General features: G+C 39.9%; 1 protein-coding gene across 2 annotated transcripts in view; it reads right to left on the bottom strand.

Annotated features, from left to right (window-relative positions):
• The window catches only part of LOC149086379 (photoreceptor-specific nuclear receptor-like), a 34,756-nt gene that overhangs the window by 9,113 nt on the left and 8,187 nt on the right, over positions 1 to 17,456 (bottom strand). For both annotated transcript variants that reach the window (XM_089231803.1, XM_089231804.1), the window contains exon 2: positions 8,671 to 8,933. In XM_089231803.1, coding sequence (XP_089087929.1) covers positions 8,671 to 8,911 — 241 coding nt within the window. In that variant the 5' untranslated portion in view covers positions 8,912 to 8,933. The remainder of the gene's footprint in view (positions 1 to 8,670; positions 8,934 to 17,456) is intronic.

The following is a 17,456-nucleotide window of genomic DNA, read 5'->3' as shown; positions in this document are numbered from 1 at the left end:
TTTCTATCCTTACAAGATGCTCGCAACTGTTCTTTTTGATATTTTTTTGTGTACAAATGACTCGAAGAATTGAAATTTGAAAAAGAAATTGGATTAAAATTTAAAAAAATTCAAGATTTAAAAATCGTAATTTTTTTTTTCAAATTTTTTAATCAAATTTATTTTTAATTTTAATTTTTCCAATTTTAAATGAAAAAATCAATGGGATGACAGAGCCAACGTCACCTATCGGAAACGTTTGAAAATTTTTTCCCCATATATGGTATGAATTTTAGTGCAAAATTTTCAAATTCATCAATTTGTTTGATTTTTTAGGAAAATTTTTTAAAAAAATCGAGTGTTTCTTTTAGTTGTTCATGCCTGCCGCGTTGTTTGTTTCTGAATTCGGCAACCAGATGGCAGCACTTCTTGAACTTATAACTACCATTCCTCCAAAACTAGGGCTACCAGGTTCGAAAACTTAGAAAGGGGGACTGCGCGCAGCACACTTAGTAGCCTCACTTATTACAGTTTTCACAACAGATAGCGCCACTGTTCTGACTTCTATTAGTGAATGCGCGGGGGGGGGGGGGGGAACTTATATCAATGAATATGTTTCAAAGTGGCAAAAAAAACCATTTTAACCAGAAAAAAAAGCAAAATAAAGAGGACAAAAGGGCGAATTTTCCGAGACGTAGGAGGACGCTTGAAATGACATCAAAAAAGAGCACGTCCTCCTTTAGGAGGACAAATTTATAACTTTATTTGGTAACCCTATCCAAAACAAACAGCACGTTAGGCACACAGTACAGATTCAACCAAAATTCCGACATGCACCAACTCAGAAATTCCGCAAGACCTGACTCTTCGGTTCCTTCTTCCCCTTCTCCCACTGAAATTGTTTTTTTTTTGGAAAGTGAAAAGTTTCTTTTCTCCACTTTGTTTCGCCCCTAGGTGGAGACAGGGCCGCAACTAGGGGGGAAGCAGGCGGGTCTTCTGCCCCGGGTGCTGGACCAGAAGGGACGCAAATTTCACACTTTTACCTCTCTTTTAACATTACAAGGGGGCGCCAAAATGCATGCTTGCGCCCATGACCCCACATCCTGGAGCAGGGCCCTAGGCTGGGATCTTTTGCTGCCCCCCCCCCCCCGACCAGACTTTTACGGGCTCCTTTATGATGAATTTATAGTGTGAAAAAGCAACAAAAATTGTGAAAATTGTCCCAGGGCTGGAGCCTTGTCAGCCCACCCCTTGTGGGGACCATGCTTGCCCCTGCCGACCAAGCTTCTAGTTGCGGCTCTTGGTGGAGATTGACTTAAAAGTCTGGGAATAGGGGGCATGATGATTATGATGTCAATTCATATATACGCATATGCAGTAGGCGCATCGATTATCCCAATACCGATCAAACGAAGCATCGGTTAACTGAAAGCGGGAAATTCCAATTTGCGCGCCATGTAGAAGGTCCGCTAGCGGCCGCAAATGCTTTTCCCAAATGTGGATACAAAATATATACACAGTTTTGTGTCTAACATCACTGTTTTTTCATTTCATATTGCGGTTATAATACTGGCGGTGCTATTTTTTTCCGTAAATGATCGGTTATTCGAAAAATCAGTCAGCCGAACACCCCCAGTATTCCCAAATGTCTCGGATAATCGATGCTCTACTCTACTGTACATTAGATAAGTCAGCTCCACTTTTGACGCTAGTGGGGGAGCCGCCTATAGTTCACCCCTCCTCCCCGAAATAGCATGGCAGTTGTCCTCCTCCGAAAGAAATTTCTATATACCAGTACACATGCACATTTTTCCGACACAACTAATTCTCCAATAAATTGTCCATGGCGATAGATCGAAGTTGTGTTCGGTTTGAAAGAAAGAAAGCAGGAGCTTCAGTGTAAAAATGATTCGTTCTGTTCCAGTGGTGCGTAAATTTTTTGGAGCGCGACCCTCTTTCGAAAAAAAAAGAATTTATCAGCGACTCCTACATAAGCTAACCATATGGCCCGCAACCCCAAAATTGGCTGCCCATATGTCCGGGTTTTCCGGGACATTCCGATTTTTCGCCAGTAAACGTGCTGCCCCGAAAGCCCTTTTCGGAAAGCTTGTTTCGATTTTAATTAAGGGATATTGTGACTTCCAAATACAAATACAACGCCACAACAGGCAAACTGCCCAACGAGGTGGCTGACTTAAGAACATCATGGATCCCCGAGCCATTTTTTGGAGGCCCTACCTACTACTACTACACCACACATATGCCCCCCCCCGGAACCCCCCAACGAATCGGTACATGCGGGAATGTGCGTGTACGTGTAGTGAACCTGACGTGAAGTTTTGTTGTTTCTCTGTAATGCTTGTTATGTGTAGTGCTGCCATCTGCCACTAGTTTTTCTAACTATGAGTGAAGTGTTATGATTGAATGATTTATTGTTGTAGGACTGTTGCTCTCTGTGGCGAGACTTTTTAACGGGGAGATCGGCTCGCATTTGCGCCTTGAAGTTGGGAACCACAGAAAACCCAACTTCAGCCGACCACTGGTATAATATCCAAAGATATTAAATTTTTTTAAATATCATATTAAAATATTTACTTTGTTTTTTGATGTACTTTGCGTCCCTTATGCGAGATGGAAGTGTAGCGAGGTGTATGGCCCTTGATGTTCGCAAAGTGATGATTCTATACTTGAAATCGACCATAAGAAAAAATTGTTCGTCAAACACATTCCCCCCCCCCCTCCATAAATTCACATAATACTTATCATACTATTCTGTGGTTTTTTTCATTTTTAAGAAACATACAATTTTGAAACCGGAAGATTCTCTCCAAGTCACCCTGTAAAAGTACCAACTTGGTATCGTCCACCGCATGCCAGAAGCACGGATGTACAAATTTTTCCTTTTATTTTTTTTATCAGGTGTTTGGATACCCTGTTGTGCTATCTATAATTCTTATCTGAAAGTTTTTATTTTATAGAATCTCTCGCGACCCCCCTACATTGAAGTAACCCCCCCCCCCATCGCAACCCACGGTTTGCTCACCACTGCTTTATTGAACACGAGAGGGAAAAGCTTTACGCTGGGACTACTGCTGCCACCTATCAAATAAAAACAAAACTATCTGCTACAATTCTCTAAGTGGAATTGATTGGTGGTTTTAAACTGATGTGCAGCACGAAAATAAATAATATGAAGTGTGATGCCGGATATGTTTGTTTTTACACTACATACCGACTAAATTTTATGCGCCAAAATACCGGAAAAAATGTTTACAAGAAGCTTTTACGGCAAACATAAAAACATGTAACAGATATTTTGGTGCATTAACTTTGGTACACCTCCTAACCAGAGATCATGGCGCGCCGCTCTGTCTCAATGAAGAGATTTTAGCAGATGATCTCGAAGAAGCCTTGGGCAATGCTGGAAGCTCTGAGTGTATGCGTTGTGTGAACCTTCTATGTAATGCTTTTGTTATAGTGCTGCCATATGCCACATAAAATGTGCTCCGGTGTGCATGAAAATAAATTATACATGGTATCATAACATATTTTATTCGTTTTCATGCTTACTTTATTTTACTACCAGACACGCCCCGCTCACTCCCCTTCTGACATAGATGTGAAAGCGTTCAAAGATAGGACACGCCTGTAGATCCAGCCAACAATTTTTTTTTTCGCCAACGGGCGAAAATGATCGTGCCGTATATTTTTCCCTCCAACGGACGGGTGTAAATCAAATCTCAATAAAAAATCTAGAATAGATGACATGATATCGTCGGCGTTCAGGTAAAAGTCACCAAGTCTTAAACTTTGCAATTTTTAAATAGATGCAATTTATACTTTTGAGTCATTATGAAAAATAGTAGAAATTATTTTACAGATTTCTAACTTTTACAATAGGTTTACTGATGTTTAGATAACTAGACTCTACTACGAAGCTGGGCTGGAAGACATCTCGGCAACGGGATAAGTCCAGTGGCAAAGTCCTGGCGTTCATGATGTTCAGATAACTGGTTTATGTCAAGATAAAAATTATTAGACGTTCTAATCGAGGACTGCAGTAGCCCGTCAAAAGGTTTTTTCTTTTGTGGACTAATGTCTTTTGCTTTCCAAAATGTAAACTGATTCTATCAAAATTATTTTGACACTAACACTGATTTTATTGCCGAAGATATTTCAATAATTTTAGGGTGACTTTGGGGCGCTCCCCCCCCCCCCTGGCTTTTGAAAATACACACAAAAAATATATAATATAATATATATACTAAAATTATAAATACATTGAGTGTACATGTTCTTTGCCCCCCCCCCCCCCACCTGGAAAAAGTTGAAATGACGGCCCTGCATAAGCAACATACAAATCACATTGAAACTGTGCGAAATGTAAATCAATAATACACTTAAGATCAATACGTATAGACCACTGATGTCTGATGATGATACAAATTTAATAATGTAGTGAATAAAATTATGAAAATAAATAAAAAAAATCAACGCTAAAATTTGAATGTGAGGCGTTTGAACCAAATACATTAATAACGCTGCTGCTGTACAGTATTTTGGTTTCGATTCAGACCACCACATGTGTGGGAGAAAAGTGACTCTTCAGTATTTTCTGGAGGTGTGGCCAGAAAATTGTACAGACGTGTGTTCCACTTTCTAAACTACCACGCTTACCATTTTCTTCATGCCGTGTACAACAACGAAAACCACCGTGATGATGCATATGCCAAAACGTATAATTCGCGCAAGTAAGATCTGCAACTAATGCCTTCTATTTTTTTTTTTTTCATACCGAGCACAACTCAGGTCTATCGCCATAGGCAATTTACTACCTAGCGAGTTGTGCCGGAATTGTAAGTGTGTGTACCTAACAGTCTGAGTGCGTATCTAGTGTTGTGTATGATTTTTCAGTGCTGCCATCTATATCTCAGAAGTGAAGTGAGTGATGTGTAGTGACTGAATATTTGTACTGTTTGTAGGGCTGTTGCTCTCTGTGGCGAGACTTTTTAACGGGGAGATCGGCTCGCATTTGCGCTTCGAAGTTGGGAACCACAGAAAACCAACTTCAGCCGACCACCACTGTGGCGACGGTGGAGCTCGAACCCGGTCCGTCACTATGACCACTCGACCACCACAGCGGCTAATGCCTTCTATTGGAAGTATAGTTCACTAACTGTGTGTATAGTCAACACTGCTTGAATTAGAAGTTAATAATATAAATCACCAAGCCCTTTTAATGGCTCATGCACATCGATAGTAAATCGTCAGCGTTCAAGCAAAGGTCACCGGGTCCAGTTTCGAGATCTTGTCAATTTAAATTTGAGTCGTTGTGAAAAAAATGGTAAAAATTATTTTAAAGATTTCTAACTGCTACAGTAGGTAAGTGCTTCGTGGTCCATATCATGAGGTAATTAATTGCCTAATCAGCAGTCCACCAAAACTTGAGTGACTTTTGCTTGAACGCCAATGAAATCTGCTAAAAAAAAGTGGATCGCTGAGTGGACTTGATGATTTCTGCCAGACGATTGAAATGCCTCCAGGACTTGGTGAAATATGGACAACTCTGTTGCTTAGCAATGGAAATTCAGTTTTGTTACTAATCTTTACCAGACTGTCAAGTATTGATTGAAACATTTGACGCTGGGGGTAATTATCTCGAAATCTCAATTTTTGGACTTGGTGACTTTTGTCTGAACGCCGACGATATAATCTTTGTCATGAGCGTTCTTTGTGCGCATGTCTTGTCGCTTCCATACTTCAAGAGATTTCAATTGATATCCTCTTGGCACAGTCTTCGTGTTCCTGAGTCGATAGCCATCATTGGCTACTACTGAACCAGACATGCACCTCTTCCATATTCCTCTGCGGAACTTCTAACGAATTGGTACATATTGGAATGTGTGTGTATGCGTGTAGTGAACCTTCCGTGAAGTTTGTTTCTGAAGTATGTTTGTTATGTATAGTGCTGCCATCTATCATCAATTTTTCTAACTATGCATGAAGTGTTATGATTGATTAGTATACCGTTGTAGGACTGTTGCTCCCTGCGGCGAGACTTTTTTAACGGGGAGATCGGCTCACACACATTTATTGGCTACTGTCTACATGTTGATGCTCTAATAACCTTGCCTAAACGTCGCGGACAGCTCTTCCGGGCAACAGCCGATGGTAATGATGGCTGCATACACCGTGTTTGAAACCAACTAACTTTATTTTAAAAATTATAACAGATAGTTTTGTTTTCATTTGATTGGTCGCATCAGGAGACTCATATTTTTGTGATAGATATTTTTGCTCCCTAAAGATCCGAGATGATGCTAACCGTTTCAAGCGAGGAAATAAGAACCAACGATTCCAAGAATTCATAAAATATTTCATGGTTTTTGTTTTGTTTTTTTTCAATCTGAGGTTATGAGAAAAAGGTTTCGGTTTTCAAAGAAATGGATCGCCTTTCTTTTTGTGTGTGTGTGTATGTGTTTACCCCGATGTGAGACTTTCCAGAAGAGCTCGAGTGAGAAAGAGATGGAGAGGTACTTATACATAACCCATCGATAAAAGCTCTTTCCTCTCACCCATCTCTCACCAGGAAAAGGCCAAAAGATTTGTTCTGTTTTCAGCAGTGGCTGCTGCTGCTTCATCGTTGGGAAATAGGCGGTCTGTCGAGAGCTTTATCGGTCCACACACATACGTATGTGTATTCGTTGCCCGCAATCGCTTTCTTCTTTTTTCTTATTATTATTTTCGGTGGCAGAAGCTGTTCACCCTTCACCGATCCCTAAGTGCAAACTCTGGTCCAAATATCGAGATGTCATCGCAAAGCCGATCTATAGGAAGCGTGGGCAAATCGGCAGCTGTGATCTGGCTCTGATAGGTCTCACCCCGATATACTGTTCCTACCTACCTACCTCTCTCTCTCTTCCTTTCTCTCTCGTTTCCTCCAAACTGAAATCAGTGATTCCCCGCTCCGCCACGGAAACTGCGATTTTAATTAGAGAAAACGATTCTGGCTCTTTACTTTAATAGTTGTTGCTAATTGAGCAATTTAAAATTGGGATGGGACCGAAACTTCGACAGGTAGAATGTCAAAACAGCGATATTTTAGAAATTGCATTTTCATGAAATTTGTTAAAGTGGTAGCATTTGACGGGAAAACAATCTTTTAGGAAGTGAAGAAGATGTGTGTATAGGCCTACACTCTTAATTAATTCTATACAGCAGTGTTTTCCAGCCTTTCTTAAAACAAGGACTACTAAATTGTCTGAAACAATTTGACGGACCACTTGTGTCCCGTTTACGGGATCATGTAACCTGTATAATTTTCTTTGTTCTGATTTTATCCATATATTTGTCCCGTTTTTTCAACGGTACGTATTTGGATTTGTAATAATTACTAAAGTCGTAATATAACATAAATTATATTATGACGAAAAATTTAGAGACTTTCATCCAGCAGCGGATTGAAAATGATGGTTGATGATGATGGTGATGATGATGTTGCTAATTGCATTTGTAATTGGGTTGCTATATTTTTTTTGGAAATATATGACATCCATATTTTTATGGGCATCTTTTTCTCAGCCACCTCGTTGGGCATTTGCCTGTTGTGGCGTTGTATTTGTATTGTATTTGTATTAGGACGATTATGGCAAAAATGATAAATATTCACCTCACATATTTGTCAGGTTTAACGTTTTTTCCGCAATTTTCCAGCAATTTTAATTACGATCGGTGATTGTGCCTGCTTTTGGCTATGCTTTTTGATGACAATTGGCTATGTTCCGTATATTTTACAATTATTATTTAAGATCCCAATTTACCGTATTTTTCCTCAGTGAAATATGGTCATCAAATCATTTGAATATCTTTTTCGTGAGGTACTGTACATTTTTGAAAACTGTGATTTGCAGCAACAATTTATTTCCAGTCTCCAGCAATTTTAGCAGTAATTAAAAAATTGCATTTAAAGCAATAAATTAAATTTTTTGGCAAAATTTAGTGATATCCTGTATTTAAGATCGCAATTTCCTGCATTCTCCTCGATGACGTAACAGTAAACCTAAGTATGAAGGTGGTATAATTTTATTTGAAGCCTTATTTTGTATTACTAATATCAGTTATAACGGGTGAATAATTTTATCAGTCGGACCACCGGTTGTGCCTGCCTGCGCACCACATACGGTATGAATTTCCGACTGGTGTTCCGCGGAACCCTGGGGTTCCATGACCGCTTTTTTTGGGGTTCCACATGGTCAAACACCATGGAACCCTTAAAAATACCGGAACCCAGACAGCGTTCAAAGAAGAAAACCGTTTTGTTATCAAGAAAAAGCAGCTCTCAAAACTGTTCTTTATTTTGAATTCTAATGAGAAGATAGCGTTTTGTTTTCTTTTAAATCAGACCACACACGATAAGTATACAACTTAGGAAACAGTAACAAATTACATTTTGTTCACTTCGAAATTTCGAACCAGAAGTTCATGAATATCATTTTACGTTTCATCAGGAAATTATAAGTTGTACATGCGATGATATTTCTTGAGAGCGAGGATTGTCGTAAATTCTGTTGAGAGCGAGGATTCTCGTAAATTCTGCACGTTGTGCAGTAGTTCAAGTTATAATGAAACATGAATAAAAATGAGAGAAAAGAAAAAAGGATCGAGTGTGTCATCACTAACCTACGTACTTACCTTCTCGTCGCATGCATACGCTGAGGCATTTCTTGAGCCTGCAGGCCTGGCACTGGTTACGCCTTGCAACGTCCACTATGCATTGGCCTCTCTCTTTACACACATATTCCAAGTTGCGGCGTATACTTCTCTTGAAGAAGCCTCTGCATCCGTCGCACGATGGAACCCCGTAGTGGCGGCCCGAGGCCTTGTCCCCGCAAACTCGGCACAGAACCTCGGCTTTTTCCACGCTGATGTTCATTGCGGGAGGGAAAACAATTCCTCTAGGAATAACAGAAATTTTATATAAAAATACGCGGATGAGACGTGTGAGGATCAGGGCCGTCTTAAAGGAATCATGGGTATTCGGGCTAAGTTATATTGTGAGGCCCTCTACTTGGCTAGAAGTACCTGCCTACCAATATTTATTAGAAAAATATATTACCAGATCTCTCATTATAATGAGGGCTCCCTACGTAGGGATACTCGAGGTCCCTAGGCCGTGTCCGAATGCATGTTACCAAACTTTACATTTCTATAAGTAAGGAGGAAATTTAGATTCCAGTGATTTTTTGATCGAAATGAGTTACGAAGGTGGCAATACACTCATGTCCAAAACTTAAGCATAATGCACAATCTACCACTCAGGATTATGCGTGCAGATGGCAAATCCCTAGGTGCGTAAGCAAGATCGCCTTTTTGGAGGGGGTGTGGAGGGAGAGCACATAAGATTTGGGAAAAATGGGGTGTATAAGAATATCTCTTCTCTCCCAGAGGAATTTTGAATTACTAACCTTCTCAAAAATCATTTTAAATTAACAGAAATTGATTAATAACCGATAATAATTAATTAATTTTGATATTTTAATTTTTTTTTCTTTACGAAATTATTTAAAAATGTTTTGATCGTCTGGGGGAGGAGAAAGCATGTGCCCCTCCGAGCTTACCCCCCAATGACCATGTCTCCACCGATTCTGACGGGAAATCACCAAACACCGTATATCTACAGCAGTATTTCCTTAGAGTGAGCAATATCGCTTTTTGTGCGGAAGGATAACAGTTGTGTGGATACAGAAAAGGGTATCGCTCAGGAAAGAGGGAGGGCGAGGAGAAAAAAAAATTCTGGGGTAGGGAGGCGATGAACAAAAAGAAACACTATGATCTAATTCTACACCATGATTTCCCAAACTTTTTGTTCCCTCGTCCCCTTCCTCAAAAAAATCTTCTCATCACCCCCATCCCAATTCAAACCACCCTATAGGATCCTATACAAAACCTAAAGCTTTTATCGTCCTCTTGGACCCTTCCATTGCACCCTGATGGGGATGGGGGGGGGGCAATATTGCCCGATTTGGAAAATACTGATCTGCACAAACCATAGTTATGCTAAGCCATTGGATGAAGTTCAATAAGACGAAGGTTGAATGGAAAGTTTTCCTTATATATATATATATACATTGCCTATCGTTATTTTTTATTTTCCCCAGCAGACCAGAGGCGGCTTAAGCGAGGGTGCAAGGCAGGGGCGTAGCCAGAAATTTCGTTCGGGGGGGGGCACTTTCATTTCGGGGGGGGGGACCAAAGTGACAGAACAATGGATTTGGCCATCTTTTTCCCTTTTTCGGTCATTTTCTCACATTTCGGGGGGGGGGGGGACCAGACTCCCAAGGGCGTAGCGAGGGGGGGGGGGCCCTCGCTACGCCCTTGGTGCAAGGGGTGCGGTGCACCCGGGCGCAAGTTGTATTTTTACGGTAAAAATTCACATGACATCACGCTTTCGTTGAGCCATAATTCGACAACAGAGAAGAAATCTCGAGAGAATATAGACAGGGCCTCCATCAGGCACGGCTCCAGACAGAATATCTACGCGGACTTATTTGCATTGCACCTCGGGGGGGGGGGGCAATATTGCCCAATTCGGAAAATTGACATAAATTTTACTGATCTACACAAGCCATTATTATGCTAAACTTTTGGACATTGGTGTACGTCAGCATTGGCGGAGTTCAATAAGACAGAGGTAGAATGGGAATTTTTCCTTTTATTTTGCCTATCGTTACTTTTTTATTTTCTCATGCAGACACTTAGTTTTTGTGAAAAAATTAACGAATGAAATACAAAAAAGGTATAAAAAACAGAAGAAAAGCTCAACGTAGAAAGAAACATTGGGGGGATGAATGAGGACGGGGGCAAAAGAAAAAAGTGGTCATTTTAATAGTCTAAAAAACTCCACCGAAATCCACCGAAAAGTGACGTAATTTTTACGTACGTCGGTCATCGTAACCAATCACGGGAGGCTAAGTTTTTTCCCATGCTCGTATCAATGTAAGGCCTGTTAATATGCTGCCTGGATGGGACCCATGCGTTAAGACGGCTGTGCTGAGGATAAATATAACTTCCTAAATTTTTATACCATTAACTCATGATAGAGAGATTCCGGACATCCTTGAAATCAATTCAATGCAGTCGTAATCTCGTTATAACGAACTCCAGATCAATTTCGTTAAAGCGAAATTTCGTTATAAAAGAATTTCAAGTTTATATATGCATTGTTCTCCTATGCAAACTTATCTGGGGGGATTAGAAAAGTGTTCGTTAAAACGATATTTTCGCTGTAACGGTATTCGTTAAAACTGGATTCGACTGTATTTGTTATGATAATACTGTTTCTCGATGCGAAATAAATCGCAATATCCTGTATTAACCCTTCGATGCATGAATTCAAATTTCACTCTGTGTTTCTATTATTTTTTAAACTCTTTTTTAACTGGAATTTACTTTCTTTGAACTAAAATAGGAATAAAAAATCATTTATCAGTTTTTTCCCGGACGTCAACTAAGTGGAATAGTTCATAATCATTTGATTATAGCTATACATTGTGAAGGGTTGAGTGATTTCGGTGTCTTGAAAGTGCTATTGCGGCCACGTTCTCATCAACCGTCCATCGTAGAGGTATGGCTCCAATTCAAAAAAAATGCTCAAAAGGCGTTCAAAAATTACCCTGTACCAGCTTTAAGAGTGAAAATACAGTGTGTGACATAAAAAAAATCTCAATTTTTATACGTAGTCCCCTAGTCCTCTAACTTCCAATTAGAAAGTTGTTGCCCTGCATCTCCTGATGCCAACAGAAAAAAATTCCATGTTTTCTAGTGCAATATTCGATGAGATATTTGAATTCAAATATCGAAGAAAAGTTATGAAAGAACGGCGAAAGAACTAACGGACACACACAACGCTCCTTTCCCTCATTTATGCTGTCCTTTTCCAAACTTTTCTCAGCTTCTTGAATTCGAATATCTCAGAGAATTGGGCACTTGGAATTTTTTTTTTTTTTTTTTTGTTGGCCTCAGGAGATACAGGGCAGCAACTTTCTAATTGGAAGTTAGAGGACCAGGAACCATACAATAATTTAGATTTTTTTATTACACACTGTATTTTCCCCTCTCAAAACTGACGCAGGGTAATTTTTGAACACCTTTTGAGCATTTTCTAAATTGAAATTATATCTCTACAATGGACGGTTGAATGAGAGAAAGGCCGCCATTAACACTTGCATAAATCAAGGGGTCCTTATAATCTCTTTTAACAGCTACCTAAAATCAACAATAAGGTCAATCAATCTGGTTTTAGAAATCTGGTTAAATTTGGCTATTGAAATTCACCCGATACCGAATAATAATAATAATAATAACACCTAATGATCGATTAAGAGAGAATTGGGTATTACTTGATTAGGAGAAAAAGGGAAATACTATTCCTCAAAACTCTGTTTCATTATAGTGAAACTTCGGTATAACGATTCTCCGCTGACTAAAAATGGAATATCGTGATAGAGGGATTAACGTTAACTCCAGAGGTATCACCACATTTTTGCTGTTGTTGGCATCTTTTCTGAACCGGCGATGCACTACCACTAGAAAATGTATTTATTAGCTTCAAAAAAAGTTGTTATTGATTAGTTGATTAATAAAATTCAGTTAGTGCATTGCCGCTGTGGTAGTCGAGTGGTTAGCATGACGGACTCGCATCGCGTGGATCCAAGTTCGAACTCCACCGTCACTATGGTGGTGGTCGGCTGAAGTTGGTTTTCTATGGCTCCCAACTTCGAGGCGAGAATGCGAGCCGATCTTCTAGTTAAAAGTCTCGCCACAGAGAGCAACAGGTCTTTTACAGCGGTACAAATATTAAATTACTCCACTTCACTTACAATATACAGGGTGATTATAAAATAACTATCCCGACATATGGGCCCCTAACTATCATACCATTCACAGAAACTGAATGAAATTTTGGCATAAGGTATTTTGATGTATGCGCTCAAGAATGATATGGAAAACAACAGTGTCACTCTAACAGTTACGGTTACAGTGAGAAAATTTCGAAAATATCAAATGGCAACACCAAGTTTTTTGTATTGGAATGCGATCTCCATTGTGAAAAACCCTAAATAGCGTTCGAACGGCACCTGTAGCATGAAAATCACCGGCGGTAGGTAGGCTAAAAGTGAGGACAACCAATAAGGACAGAGAAGCAGCATAAAATAAAGCATTTTATTGTGTTTCACAAATTTTCCACATGACCTTGTGGAGGACTAATCAGGCTGGGATCTCAGCCGACGAAACGGTGTGACGAATGAAACGAACATTAATGCTCTGGTGCACGGCAAAGTCCTTTTTACTTTTTCCTTGCCTAGCTCCGGGAATTTTCGTGCTACAGGTGCCATTCCAACGCTATTTAGTGTTTTTCAGTATGGAGATTGCATTCCAATACAAAAAACTTGGTGTTGCCATTTGATATTTTCGAAATTTTCTCACTGTAACCGTAACTGTTAGAGTGACACTGTTGTTTTCCATATCATTATTGAGCGCATACCTCAAAATACCTTATGCCAAAATTTCATTCAGTTTCTGTGAATGGTATGATAGTTAGGGGCCTATATGTCGGGATAGTTTTTTTATAATCACCCTGTAGATATGGCAGCGCACAAAATATTCACACGCAACCCTATATATGCACTCAGGCTGTTAGGTACTTATACTTGTGGCACAACTAAATCGGTAATAATTGCCCATAGCGATAGACCTGAGTTGTTCTCGGTTTAAAAGAAAGAAAGATGAAAAAATCATAAAGTTTATAGATGCATTGCTCCCATAAACCGGGTTTACCGCATCCAACTTTGCCTTACACAGAAAGTAGCAGTATCAACAACTTCATTTACACTTTTCGGTCAGCGGATGACGCAAAATACCGATGTTATTATAAATCCTAATAAAAACAAAACAGGCGACGAGTTTAAAATTATATTGAAAGGGAATTTGAGCGAGGTGTTAACCAACATCGTTGCAACGGTTTTCAAATATTCATAAAAAAAATATCGTTATAGAGGGGATTTCTCGTGGTATCGAAAGTCTGATATTCGACTGCAGGCAATAAATTCCAAGCAAGATTTCAAAAAATATCGTGTTGTAGAGCAGGGATGCGCGCACACAGCCTCTCTTTTTCAGTCCGCGTTCCAGATATGTGGTATTTCTGGCGCTCTTTGACCGAAAGAGAGTTTTGTATAGAAAGAGTGACCATATGGACCGTATTTTATGTGATAGTCCCTTCATTTTGGTCGTCCCATCACATTTTTTTATAAAAGTTTTCCCCCCCCCCTGTTTTCAACAAGGCTTAAAATTAAAAAAGCTTAAATTAGCTGATCTTTTCGAAATCAAGAATTAAGATTATTTTTATGACTTATAAATTATATTATGATAATTATCACTCGATCATAATTATGGTCATATAAATATATTTATCTCGCATATTTGTTGAATATATACGTCTTTTTTCTTAAATAAAACTTTGACTTACAATACGCATCATTTTCCGTGATTGGCGATTTCCCAGTAATTTCAGTGATAAATGATGGCAATTTTACCTGATTTTGACAATTTTTTTGACTGTGATGACAACTTTACTTTGCTTTTGACAATTTTTTTCGACTGTTATTAGCAACTTTACTTGCCTTTGGTTTTTTGACTGTTATTAGCAGCTTCACTTGCCTTTGACAATTTTCTCAGAAGTACACAAAATGGCAACTAGAACATGAACAACTGACCATATTTGCCATTAGTGTATTTATCGGGTTGTGTGTCATTTTGGCTGACCATATTTCCTAGAAAGAAATACGGGAATTGGGAATCCAAAAACGGGAAAATACCGGACATTGCCAATTATTGCCAAAAGGAGCAAAGTTGTCAAATATAGCTGAAATTACGAAAAAATCACAATGGTGCAAAATGAAACTACTGCAAAAAAATTGCAGAGGATTAAAATGAATTCCACGAAATAAAATGTTCGCCAAGACAAACGTGGGAGATTAATGTTCGTATTTATAGTTGTAATTATCATAATATAATTTATGGGTTGAAAAATAATTTCAATCTTTGACTTCAAAAAATAAAAATTTAAGTAGGCTTCGTGTAAAAAACGGGAAAAACCGGGACACTTTTGCCAAAAAGTCGGGACACGGTCAGAAAAACAAACCGGGATTGAGAAATACGGGACGTATGATCACCCGATGTGTATTGATACTTTTCTACCGGAACACTTGTCGCATTTGGCCCGCACGCCGGAGGTTGTGCACCCCTGTTGTAGAAAGATTTATCGTTGTAGCGAGGTTTCACTACTACACCACACACACCTCGTCCATACTCCTGCGCGGAACCTCTAACGAATTGGTACATGCGGGGATGTGTGTGTAAGTGTAGTGAAACTTGACGTGAAGTTTGTTTCTGTGTAATACTTGTTATATGTGTAGTGCTGCCATCAGTTTTTCTAACTATGAGTGAAGTGTAATGATCGAATAATTTATCGTTGTAGGCCTGTTGCTCTCTGTGGTGAGACATTTTAATGGGGGGAGATCTTCTCGCATTTTCGCCTCGAAGTTGGGAACCACGGGAAACCACCTTCGGCCGTCCACCCCTGCGGTGACGGCGGGGTTCGAACCCGGATCCTCACTATGACCACTTGACCACCACAGCGGCAGCGAGGTTTCACTGTATTTATCTCTAGATTTTGTATTCCTCGCCTAAAAGGAAAGAATTCTGTTCAAAATGCTTTCGATCGGATTATTATTATTATTTGTGAAAGGATTTTCAATGCAGGTCCAAAGTTGAATAAAACCGATTATGTGTCTCATCATTGGCACGGAAGTGAAAATAAAAAGCATTGCAATGATAGAAAATAAAATGGGGGAAGAGGATAGAGGAAAAGCCAATCGTTGGTCTCACGCCCCTTTCAATTTTAGCCTTTTAAGCTTTCCGCCATCGTATTTAACGGGTGGGAAATGGTACATTGCAAATGAGAATGGCGCGAGTGGAAAGAATAAAACCTTTCCAGAGTCGTGGCCAGAAAATGAGAGCACCCTCCCGTGGATATAAAAGCCGAGAAATCGCGGCACCTGCATCAATTCTCATGAACTAAATGCTCTCTCCATTGTTAAGCCATTTATTGTCGCCGAGTGTGTATATATACAAACGCTATTCGAGCTCTCTCTCTCTCTCTCCGAGGTGAGGAGGTGACACATATTGAATTGACGGCCGTCACTCTCTCAGTTTAACACGTATCTGGCGACCACCAGGGCTAGTGTTAAATGTTCATACGACGACGATTATTACAGAATGTGAAACACTACTTGACGTTGAAAAATGCAGAAGTTGGAGAATGTACCTATTTAGCTCACAAAATATGCATCTCTCTCTCTCACACACATTTTTTTTATATAAAAATTTACTTCTTGTCGTTGTGGGTAATATACCTGAGGCCGGATTACATTATAAAAGTTTGATAAAAGATCTTTTTTGAAAAATGCAATGTACCGGTTATGTTCGCGCAAATGCAACCGATAGTCTTATTGGCCGCATTTTTAAAGTTTTATAAAAGAACTTTTATCGAACTTTTATATATTGTAATCCCGGCCTGAGACCATACCCCTAGATCAGAGGCTTTCCGAACTTTCCACTTGGACACTCAATCTCAGGGGCACTTCAGAGGTAACCAAATGTCGTGACACACTGATTGGGGGATAACCAGTGCCGTCTTAACGCATGGGCCTACTCGGGCAAGGTCCGGGGGCCTCAAGAGAAGGGGGCAAAAATGAGATTTCGTTGAAATTTTCTAGAATTTACCTGGTAGGGCCTCAAAAAAGCCACTTGGTCCGGGTGCCCATGATGCTCTTAAGATGGCCCTGGGGGATAACAGCCCTAAAGGTAATGTTTTCCTAAGAGTAGGTATTTTGCACAGCATATAGTGTGAAAGTGGGGATTGGGTAAGGAACCTAAAATTCAAGTTTTTAACAAATCCCCACCCTCACACTGCACGCAGTAAAAACCTGCTCTTAGTAGAGCACCGTTTAATACTACTGTATGTTTAATTCAATAAAACATCGTCCCGAATTATCGTGCGGTAATGACCACCAACACCAAAAACAGTTCACCTTGCGGCTGGGCCATGCTGGAAAAACTCTTCGAGTATCTGGGCTCAGCGGGTATCCCCGACTCAAGCCGCAGGATTCACCCCCACCGGGGCCCCACGCCACTCCACTGCTGTATCTTCTGGTGCGGTAATGACCGATCTCAGGGTGCATCCGTTTGTGAATCACCGCCCTAGATCACAAGCGTAGGAAGGCCGTCTTTACGTATGTACCTTCGGGGGCACGACCGGGAACATCAGCTGCGTAGGGGGCTCCCATTATACTGAGATCTGTGTGAGATCTGATACTATGATTTCCAAAATTAAGCATGTAAATCGGTGAACTGGTGCT

This window comes from Pholcus phalangioides, unplaced genomic scaffold (assembly GCF_987345545.1).
Source record: "Pholcus phalangioides strain wild (caught in Gottingen) unplaced genomic scaffold, Ppha-v1.0 ptg000004l_1, whole genome shotgun sequence".
NCBI lineage: Eukaryota > Metazoa > Arthropoda > Arachnida > Araneae > Pholcidae > Pholcus > Pholcus phalangioides.
This window is presented reverse-complemented; position numbering and strand designations above follow the sequence as displayed.